The following is a 12,348-nucleotide window of genomic DNA, read 5'->3' as shown; positions in this document are numbered from 1 at the left end:
ATGTGTATAAATGCTAACGCGCTCCAAGACTCGCACCATGGCCAAAAATAATTCGGAGGACCCCAACCTTTTGGAGGAGGAGGTGCTGACTCCTATTTCAAAATTAGAAACTGCTCCGCTGTCACTGGATATCAGACCACGAGTGGAAATGACACTGCCGACAGTGACATCACTGACAACACCGAAGTCAATGCCAGAGATTACGTCGGTAGCGCCGCACTCATACCAAGCTCCGTGGGCCTTGAGGCCTGAATTAGAAGTATTTTACACCGGAAATCCTAAATATCGAGTGGCCGGTTTTATAAAAGGATGTGAGGAGTTTTTTGCATTGGCCAAAAGCTCGCCCGAAAGCTGGACGGGACTAGCGCTGAATCGTCTTCGGGAGGAAGCGAAGATATGGGGAAAGACTATCTCTTCACACGATTCCTGGGAGTCGTTTATATATCGACTGGAGTTACACTTCGAATCACCCATGAGACGTCGTGAACAACAAGACAACCTCAAACGAGTGGAGCAGCGAGCTGATGAAGATGCTTTCAGCTTTCTGCTCAACAAAAAAGATTTGGCGACGGTTCTTTTACCTAAAGAATCGAGCGAAGAGCTGGCCGAACTCTTCTTCGAGCTCCTAAATGAGAGGGACCAGTTGCGAGTGGGCCAATCAGGTTGGTCCAATCTCGAAGGACTCATGGAGATCACCAAGCGACTGAAGCCAACGAAAATAAAAACACAAATAGTAGTGGCAGGGCAACGACCAAAAGAAAAGGAATGCGGATGCCCATGCAACTGCAGCGGAAACCAGGAGCGGACCAATACGCGCGCTTCAGTAGGACGACAAGCCCCTAAAATTGATATACGCCATGAACCACCTCCGCCATTCGAAAGGCCTATAAATAACGGCCCAAGAAATGCACCGGAAGGAGGTTATGTTCGAGGATCCGCAACACGAGGAAGGGGATTTTTAAATGGTAGACCTCGAATGCCTCACGAGTATGGTACCCGGCCGTGCCAAATCTGCAGGAACGGGTACCACGAAAATTACACATGCCCCGATTATCCAGCCTGGAGAAGGAACCAGGAAGCATCAAGGCGAGAAGACCAGTCACAACAATGAGGAGGCGACGCAGGGCCTGGTCACCGCCTCCGACTCAAGGTTAGGAGTCCGGACGCTGCTGATGTCTCCCCACATGACGGCGATACGTTTGAGAACTTTCTTCCAAAGTCTACTAGTGTAAAGTGTCATAGTAACTTTCTTAAAAAGCCTGTGAAGTTAAGTGGTATTTTAGAAAATAGAAACAATACTTCGACGGACAATGCCAATACCTATTTTAAAAATAATAATGTAAATTCAAAAGAAAGAGATGTAAAATCACAGGCATTGCTCGCCGACGTTTGTTTAAATAATAAGTTACTTAAAGATAAAAATATTAATAAGTGTGAAAGGTTGAATGAATGTAGAATGTCAGAAAAAAATGGTGTACGTGACTTCCACGATGCGGCCGTTGGAGAGAATTCCCACAGAAAAACCGTAAGTCATTGTTTATATACCGAGACTGAGCTGATAAAATTAGAAAAACCATCTCATATTATGGCGCGTAAAAATTTTGAAACGCCTTACGAAACTGTAAACAAATATTCTCTTTGTCCTACACAGAATATAAAAATGTCTTATGCAAAGTTGAATAAATACTTTAAGTATAATCCTTTGAAAACCTTTCAGGTAATAAATTCTAATAAAATAGATGTGTATAATAAATGTAGAAATATTCAAGATAACAAGACTACAAAAAACAAAACATCGAAAATGCCATCGTTCGATAAATCAACGCATAAAAATGTTACGCATCTAGATATTAGTGGCGGGTCATCGCGTGAAATGCGTGACTTACGAAATATTACAAGTCGAGAACAATTAAATTTGTCTTTGTATATGACGCCATATAGCTATTAAATATAAAAATAAAACAATTACGTTACCATCGGCTGGTTTCAAGAAAAGGATAATAAAATAACATAACGTGCTTGACATTATTCTAGAATGATGCAACGGCATCTGATATAGATAATATTATAATCTAATATAATAGCAGTGTTGGTACATATTGAGAAAATTGACAGTGGCGTACATGTAAAGAATATAGGAAATAAAAGTGTGAAATATAAGAATTTCCAAAGACGAGGCCAGGGGCGAATTCGGGCCTTGACCCTCGTTGGTCGGGGCCTCATAAAATTATATGGAAGGTAGGTCGGGTATCGTACTACGTATTGCGTCGGGGCAGACCTTTTAAGTTCCACGTGGACCACTTACGCAAGTATTACCCGCCGATTGTACCAGAACTGGAGCATAGTAATACCGATGAAGAAGAAGAGGAAGATAACACGGAGGCACCGAACACATCCCTTCAGGAAGTACCTGATACTCAGGACATCGTTACAAGACGAGACACGACCACTGGACACGACATAGCGCAGGGAACTGTACACTCCCCGCCTGCGTCGCCGTATCGTGACGAGTCTACAAATGATTTGTCCCTGGGACATGATGATGCAACTGGAAGGACATGTGAAGCGTCGACGTCAAAAAGTGACAAAGTAGTGAGAAATTGGAAAAGAATCAGGACTCCAGAAACGTCCTCGGAATCTTGTGGGGAAGAGGGGCAGGTAACCGGGTTCGAAACCGGGACAACTAACCATAATCTCTCCTTGACAAAGGTACCTGACGTAGAAGGATTGACTGACGATGATATACCGCTTAGTGAGGTGAAAATTGCCTTAGACGCCTCTCGCCAGAGGACAACCACTGTACCGACGGGTACAGTCCCTCATGACACAACACTTATTCACCCAGTGAAAAGATGAGCTCGACGTGGACAAAAGACGCGACCGACGCTCAAAAAGAAATAAAATAAAATAAAAAGAAAACTAAAAACGATTGATATTCTAGACATCAATACGAAAAACATATACCCAGCAAAACTCAATGATCTCGCACAACGACGTCTTGAGTGGATGACTGGAAAATAAAATAAATATACCTAGCACACTCAATAATCCCGCACAACGGCATCTTGAGGAGATGACTAGAAGTAAACAATTAACTAAATAAAATGAATAACGAAAGTAAGTTCTAACGCTTTTGACAACGTAACCAATTACGTCATATCTAACAAAAACATATAACCAGATTCCCCAATAACCTATCAGGATTGTAGGCTAATACAAGTCTTTTAAGACTTTAAAGTTTGAATCGTATAACTAAATAAAATGTAAATGTATGTACCATAACATGTATTGACGATCGTCCAAAGGACAAAGTACGTGGCCGTGAGATTGGGATCGACGTTTGTGCATCAAAAATTAGGGGCGAATTAACACCAACATAAAATACCGTTTAAATATCTATGATAATATAATATATATTTGATGGCCCAAACATTGTCACCTAATCTTTACCCCGGCGGCTTTATAAAACTCGTAACTAAAATCCCTTGGAAAATCGTCAATCTATTTTTCTATTTCAGTTTAAGTCCTCGCCCTGTGTATGCACTGGTGTACACTAGGTGGGAAGAATTTGGTAAATTGAAACAAGTATGCGAGGTGACGAATGGAGTCAATAGATTAAGTAAATATTTAAATTGTTTAATTATGATTTCAAATAATATGGTATGTACCTAGCACGTAAGTTTTAAATAAAGAAATATCTTAATAATAAATATGTATACTGGTATGTGAGGAAGATGTAAAATTGTTATACTATAAAGGAGATGAATGCCGGAGTAAATGAGAATTGAGATAAATAAATGTAAGCGAGGATTAAAATATAATAATATGTATAGCAAAATTACCGAAGAGGGTTACTATTAAACTCAGTAGTTTTGTTTTGTATAATTAAATTCAGTAGCTGCATTTTATAATTTAAAATAAATAACGTGTTTAAATAAAATCTGTAAATTTAAAATAATACACGCACTGCACTGCGTATTCTGTCAATCACTCGATATGCGTGAATCGGGACTATTTTGATAGTGTGTGTGCACCGCTCACACCGATTCTAAACAAAGAGACAATTTTCGGCGGGAGATATGTTTTTATAATTTGGAAATTGAAATAACTTCTTAAATACTTAACTTTCTACATAGCTTTCTTCCGTAATTATGCTTTAAATAATTTTACCTAATTGTTTATAGATTAGAATAAGAGTTTATAACAAATTAAATGTTAAGGAATAATACGCGCGATCGCACTGCTAATTAGGTGGTGCCTCTGAAGGGGGACAGGCTTTAAAAAAATAAGGCCTCTCCCGAGATCGAGTGCGTCAATTCAAAAGTATATTAGTCTAAGATCAGTTCGATTCTGTCCTTCTAATAAGGTAGTAATGTAGTTCGATTTCGCTCTTCTGATAGGATAGTTGAGTTCGATTCGGCTCCTCTAGGAATATAGTATAAAACCCACGCTCCTTTATGGCGTGCCAGTTAATAACTAAATAAGTAAAAATTATCAATTGAATATTAAAAAATAAGTTCCTAAATAAATAATCCTTTTTATATAAAGTTAAAAATTAGATGTATAAACCCTGAAATGTTTTAAATGATAAAAACCGTGTTATAACAAAATAAATAAATAAACAGATTTTAATATTTTCTTTAAGACTTTAATTCACATTGTATACATTTCCAAAAAAAACTATAAACATTAAATAACCACCCTATGGTACGTGCACTAACAAGTGAGCTAGCCAAATTTGTGTCGTGCTATTGAGGGTGTGTTAATATGTATTTATTACTTTTTTCACTTTTATTATATTTCAAAATAAATGAGAAATCAATATATAAATTCATTTATTTGATATTAAACCCATTTTCCAACCAATAACGATTTCATTCTTCTTTTTGCTCCTGCACAATTATCATTTTGTAGTTGAGCCTGTTGACGCATTTATTTCGTTTTCGATCCCTGTTCATTATCCGCAACATGCATCACACTATGGACACAATGATTATCATTAATCATAAACAATACATACATTAAATACAAATAATGTTATAATAAATTCACTTACTCCGAATCATTGTCATTAAAATGTTTAGTCATTTAAAAAGCGAAGTAGGCTATCGAATCAATTAATTTTGTCAACACGACATTCAAAAATACTTGGATCGTTTCCAACCGACTTGTCAATAACATACATCTATTTTTTTAAACTAGCGAACAGTGACACACATTCTGAATTTATATCAATATGTATACAAAAATATATATTACATACATCCGCCTTTTTTGTATAATGTCTTGTGAAATAATCTCAATGATAAAATTTATTTAATTTATTTATGCATATTTATTATTCAAAGCGATTGACGTTATTTTAATTTTAATTATTATTCAGATTTTGGATTCTGAAAAAAAACTACCGCCATATCGTAATCTTCCATAGATAATGGCATCCGGCAGTATGCATAATTAAATTTAATTTTCCGCGCATTTTTTTCTTACATTTAATTAAATAAAAATTATTAATTCTAATTTCACACATTCATTTAGCACCATAGTGCATATATTATAATAATTGCTAATATATAATTAGCTAAGTAGCTCCAAATATATTGGAGCTACTTTTTTGTTGTAGTTACAAATTAATTTGGGAGTAGGTAGTAAAGATTTGACTGTCACTAATTTGACTTATTGTCATATTAGTAACACTACTGATCTTGTACTGATAGGTACAAATACAGTTTGGTTAAAAATATTATTACACGTCTTTGTAAATAGCGTTCAATTGTTCGGTCTGTGTGGAGAAAGAGCGGAGTTGGTCAGAGCGATGTAAACACTCTGAAATAGTGCCCATCTACCTACATCTTGCACTTGTTTTGAAATTATATCCATGCATGTTATATATATTACATATCCTGTGGTGTCAAAGTAGTGGATCACTACTTAACTGACCCATGGAGGCTTTGTTGGCAAGAAGTGGATCGGTTTACCTACATGTATGTCTCTGTATTTCACATGATACTAACCAGGTCCTCTGGGAATATCTTGAATGATTATGTAGGTCCCGAAAGGAGAGAACCGTTCAAGTCAGTCCTGACCCAGTGTTGCCAACGGTCATTTACAATAATATGTCCCACGAAAAATATATGTCGTAATTAGTAATATTGTTTTTACAAGAACAGATATCGAAGAAGAATGTCATGTTTTACAACTAATAAAATTAGTCATTAAATTAATGCAGGTGGAACGTTTACTTCAATTTTTTCTTTGTTTTTCTCACATGGATATTTAAAAAATAAATTCAATAAAAGCAACGCATTGTGTGCGGGGGGGGGGGGGGGGCGTGGCAATTTTAGCTGTGTGGGGACATTCACAGGACTAAAAAACTACGGACTCATTTGGTCAATTATTAGGCCTAGTAATGTGTGGCACGGGGTAGGTTATATTATTATCACTAGTTTGAAGTTTTCGATCATAGATTTTCGTGGAAACATTCGTCACAACTCCTAATTGTTATATTTTTCTCGTGGACATTCTCCGTGTCCACTGTCAGTTTAATAAATGTGGAGAGATTCGAATCTTGTTTTTTTTATTTTGATATTTGTACAGGAATTAAAATGTCAGCGTATCGAACAGATTGATTGACAAGTTATCAGATAAATTTGATTTATGGGTCACCGCATTTTTGAGTTAGTTACGAATTTCTGAATTAATTATTGTAGTATGAATAATTATTAATGTTTTGTATTCCAAAATATTTAACTCTACGGCAGTTAATGCAGTCTAATTTTAATAGTATTAATTTACTTTGATTGCTACGTATGATTTCATTGCGATTTTGGATTTTGAAGGGTTAGCATTTGCCATAGTATTTTTATTTGCATAACTATAAGGAAAATCGTGTGACCTTATATCATCGCTTGATTCGTATTGCATCACTCACTTTCTGCTGTAGGAGTGAAAGAAAATGCAAATCCTCTCACTTTAGATTAGGCGTAGTTATATACCGTCATGCAGTAGGCTCTTTGCACAGTAGGAGAATAGTAATGGGAGATTGAGTCTTTCTGTGTGATAGTGAAAGACAATGGTTTAATTTATAACGCACCAGTGTCCTAGGCCAAATACGTTTGTTCATGTTGAAGAATAGTAATGGGAGAGTGTGGTTGATCACTGCCAGTTCTGATGCGCAATAGTAGATTACAGTCTACTTGAAGTTCGGCATGCCTGACATGACATAATAACAAAATATAGGTATTATCTTATATAATTCGGGACACTCAGCAATCTGGATAAGTAAAAGACCTTTGAGAGGAGAGGAGAGGAGAGTGTCTCGAATATAATCTTTGGGGCTGTTGAAGAACGGCATTTGGAGGTCGAGGTATAACATAATGGGGACGAATAGATCACGTGTCATGAAAATGCAGACTGCGTCGAATCCTGCATGTGCATAGAATGTCGGAAAGGTTATGAGAAAGCAGCCGGTGAAAGAACGACTGCATTGCGCCACAGGATTTATTCTGCGTCCAAAGCAACTGATGCGTTGCCCATCAGGTGGCCATTAGATATATTTAGCATGTTATTTAAATGTGGTAATTAAATATTAATTAAAAGGTCCGCAGCGAATAGCCAAATATAGTATGTACCTACTGATTTCCCATAGTATAATAATTCTTTTCGTAATGACAGGTTTGTTTATTTAGTCGTAAAAACACAAACATAATATGAATTTTCCTATAGTAATCGAACAATTTCACAAACTTATTAATTCCATTTTGACATGCACGTGACTTGAGACTATTCAGTTTATGTAGGCAGAATAAAGTAGATTGTATTCATACTGGATAAAATACATATTTGGTATCTGGAACATCAGATCAAAATGTCGCGTCTAGTTCATCATCAAACATTTTGCGACATGAGTTACTCGACGTCGTGTTTTTTCTTGTAATATTTACTCAGCAATAATGTAATATTTGCATATTATAATATATTTTCCAAAGCATTCTCGCGTTTATTCAAAAGCCTGCCATTTGCAGCTGTGCTTATATGTATATAAGGTATACAAACTAGTTGATATCAGTATTGTATGTAATCGTTTTCATTTAATATTTTTTTTATTCACGCAACATGTGTATCAACATTTTTACTATTTATTCAAGTGTCATGTGAGGAATTTTCCTAAAATAATCTATTAATTTCGTCATCCACATTATTTCTCCTTTCAAAAATATTAAGACGTGGTTAAAGTAGTACCTACTGACATAATTCAAATAAAATTACCAGTGATCATAAATATTATGTTAAAATCATAATGGCTATTTTCCGATATATTATGTTTTTATGTAACCATTCCATATTCAAAACGCATCCACTGTTTTATAAAAGATTAAAAAAAAAAAAAAAAACACGAATACCTATTCCACCTTCTGTCACTTGGACACACTATGTTTATAGTAATATGAATACGTGTATTAATTAAGGCGCTAAGTACCAAAAAAATAAAAACAGACATTTTTATAGAAAAATGTTCTACATACCAACGCCAATAACTTCAACTATAGTCTAAGTGCCTCAAGCAAGTCAAAAAATACAGCAATATAATTAAACCTGTCGACGTTGTAAGTCCGTTGGCGTGTTTTATTTATAATGGTGTAAGTAGCACTGCAGTGGTCAATGGCATTCAATATAAAATAGCTGACGATGGTGTGTTGACACTTGCGAGTTCTTAATACCTAAAATTATAGAAGCTGCCGTGATTGCTTCACACTGTAAAACTACATTTTTCAAAAGGTCTGCTTCATGAAATTTTACTGCAATGACTCGGTATTTTGTAACTACAGGCAATACTACTTTTTGGTACTTAGAGCCTTATTTAATACACGTATTCATATGACAATGTCATAAAATCTATTTTCTCTGTCTAGTTATGATACATTTTCATTCGGTTTTTTTTTCGAGCTTAATTGGACCTAAGAATAATGGGATACTTTATTGGAAGTAGGCTGTGTGGTGATCCAACAGCAATAGTGCACACTAATCTTTTTCAGTCATACTTATTTGTTTTTTTTTTTAACAAATAATACGAATTGCAGGTGGTGTTGGTTAGTTTTTAAAGATTAATGATTAAACCCTGCCTAAACTAGGTTTTCATTCCATTTTCGCCTAATCCTCAGTCAAGGTTATTTTATTTGTGACATTGCACTCTGGTCTGCCTCAAGCAAACTCATCGATCCTCTGGTCTACTTCTTTCAATACCCGACTCTGGCAGATCTGAAGTCACGGTTCTACCACTCTTTCATGGCTTTCGAATACTTGACTTCATTTATATGACCCGGGCGTCACGGATATAATTATTTTTCTCGCCGGATACACATAATATTAAAATAAAATTCATATTGATATTATTACGTACTGCCTAAAAAAATGCACATGTCCACCAGTCTGTTGATGGCAATATTTTATTTATTCTTAAAAAAAATGTCTGCAAAACGTTCGAGTTATTTAGATAATGCTAGCGTTTTTTTATGTATATATCCTTGACCTAAAGAGGTTTTTTTTATCTTCCACAATTATAATAAATGATTGCTATTAAAATACGCTGTCCGCGTACGAATTAAATTATTAGTCACACGAAAAAAACAACTAAAATCTATTCTAAATGCATTACCAGAAAGAATGACATCATTTTGTGTTTCAAATGTTTTCAATATGAATAATTAATTTTATCATTCAATCGGTTTTTCTTTTTTATACGGCCAGAATTGATTAGTGACACATTCATTTCGCTAGAAAGTATATTTGGTTTTTTTTATAAATATCAAATAGTTTTCGTCGTTATTTCATGTCATATGTCACATATTGTGTCATATTACTACTGATGCTAATGGATTATAATTCAGTGGTTCCCAAAGTTGACTGGGCCCCGATCCATCTAACAAAAATTTCTTAATTGGGACCCACCTCTTAGCTGTCTTAGAGAAAAGAGGGTATAAATACTGTTAATGCTCAGATTCCCCAGTGGCGAGTCGTGGAACTACTTAATGCTGTCTTATTTGTTCTAATTGAAATAAAAAATATATTTTTTACAAGTGTTACCAATATGAATGAAAGACTGTTGACATAAGAAACACAACTTAAATAAAAAAAAATATTACTTAAATACCTACACCTGCAAGGTTTTTTTACAAAGTTATTTCTATGGGAAGGATGTATTTGTTTCTTATTTTTCTTCATTACAGTTTTAGCATCAACTTCAACTTTAGTTACTTTTAATCGCAGTGAGTTTGATATATCCAATTTATTTCGGTATTTAGTTTTAATGTTAACCATAGCCGAAAATCCGACCTCACATAGATATGAGGTAGTAAAGAGGAGGAGGACTTTCATAGCTTCATCGAACAGGAAGGATAATTATCAGCAACTGAGAGCCAGAATTTCGTTAACTGTTTACGATTGAAACTATTTTTCAGTGACGTATCTTCTGATAAATCAATGAGTTCTTCACTTGCTTTTGTTGACATACTAGTTGGTAAGTCGTCTTGAAATGGGTTACAAATCCAACGCAACGAATCAAGCCATCTGTAGTGCATTGGCAATTCAAATTATTATTATTTTATCACAATATTTTCCGTAACCTAAGTTTATTTCAATTTTTAAGAATTATAAATAATTGAATGAAATATCAAATTTATCACTTTCTTTTTTTTTAAATTCATGTATACAGTGGCGAAGGCCCACTCAATATTCGCTCACGACCCACTGGTGGGTCGCGACCCATAGTTTGGGAAACCATGGATTATATTATGGACTAGTACGAACATATGTATGTTATTTTGTCCAATAGGCGGACGTTTCTATTAAATTTAACCTTTTGTGTTGTCTGTTTACTGATATTCATTAAATTCAACATACCTAGGCTTAAAATTATCCTTTAAAAATACTAACATTTATAACACTTACAATTAATATTGAAAGGTTACTTTTTCGACAGTGGCAGTCGTACCTTCTGGTTTATGATATGATATAATAAACAAATTACAAATAATTCAATATTTTAAATCATGAAAAAATAGCATAGTACAGACAACAGGATTATTTTTATAAGGGGACTATAATTACCGGGGATATCAACGAAACGTGACTATTCTCAATTTTTGAACGTAAAACTTTTTTAAGAAACATGTTATCTGACTAAAATGTTTATTCATATTATTATTATAATGAGGAAAGATGTAGCATCCATAATTCCACGTCAATTTTATTTGAATCACTGCGTATCTCTAAAATAATACCTACTACATAATAATATGGTATCTGCCAATAGATTCTAGAAGAGTGTATTACATCAATATATTAAACCAGAAGATCATTTTGTGTCTTGTACCAGTTCTGCGAACAGGATGGTGGTCACCGTTACGGTCATCCGAAGCACTGTCGACGTTAATCTATGTGTCTATACATCTACATACTATTATGTATTATTATTAATACATTATGCATTCCTTCAGTCACTCCTTCTCCGGATGTGACCACAAATTCCGGCCGCAGCTAAACATTATCTGTTTTATATCAGAATAGTTTTATCACCCATGACATGGTAGACGTCATATTATTTCCTTCGAATACCTCTGTTCCCCTCTCCAATTAATAATTATACCTACGCTTTTGACATTTCAGTATTATTAAGTTGGCATAATGATATTATTCATTTAAGTGTACTCATTGAAAAAGGACACTGTTTACGGATAACTTTCTTTTCGAGGCCATTTTTATTCTCGTCTCATGTAATTTTTTTTGATATAGTATGTGTTATTTATTTATTTACGACTTATGGAATGAGTGATTTCGAAGTTATTATTCAGTGATGTAAATAAAAATGTTAGCATTGACCGAATACTATCTACTGCAGTATAATGCAGATGATAGTTAAATAATTCTGCTTACTTTTTTGTTAATCCTGGATAAACCGTCTCAAATAGTAACCAGGATTTATTGATGTGAAATGTGAGAGGAAAACAGTGCACACACATTCCTACTTTATTTATTGCTTCAGAATGTTCCTTAGCTTCAACATTCCTCTAGTTTTTGTGTAAAGAAATTGTATTCTAGTGTATTTATTTTCTTCTTCTTTTTGTTTCAAATGAAGACGCGAGCAAGAGGTCCGGGAAATGGAAAACCAACAGTTGTTGAAGGAGAGGGAGAAGGAACGAGAGAGGATGGAGCGGGAGTGGGAGCAAGAGAGAGAGAGAGAAAAAGAGAGAGACGAGCAGGAGAGACGGAGACAAGAGAAAGCCGTCCATAAACATTTTGAAGAGTCCCTGCGGTTAGCTAACCAAAAGGTGAGCCACTCATTGTTTATCA

At 34.9% G+C, this 12,348-nt stretch overlaps 1 protein-coding gene across 2 annotated transcripts in view; it reads left to right on the top strand.

Moving 5' to 3' along the window:
- Nucleotides 1-12,348, top strand: part of Kdm3 (Lysine demethylase 3) — a 590,511-nt gene that overhangs the window by 561,953 nt on the left and 16,210 nt on the right. For both annotated transcript variants that reach the window (XM_085942105.1, XM_085942104.1), the window contains one exon: nucleotides 12,134-12,326. In XM_085942105.1, the coding sequence (XP_085798231.1) occupies nucleotides 12,134-12,326 (193 nt within the window). The remainder of the gene's footprint in view (nucleotides 1-12,133; nucleotides 12,327-12,348) is intronic.

This window comes from Rhyacophila brunnea, unplaced genomic scaffold (genome assembly GCF_057557595.1).
Source record: "Rhyacophila brunnea isolate RB1 unplaced genomic scaffold, BYU_Rbru_1.0 scaffold_14, whole genome shotgun sequence".
Classification (NCBI taxonomy): Eukaryota; Metazoa; Arthropoda; class Insecta; order Trichoptera; family Rhyacophilidae; genus Rhyacophila; species Rhyacophila brunnea.
This window is presented reverse-complemented; position numbering and strand designations above follow the sequence as displayed.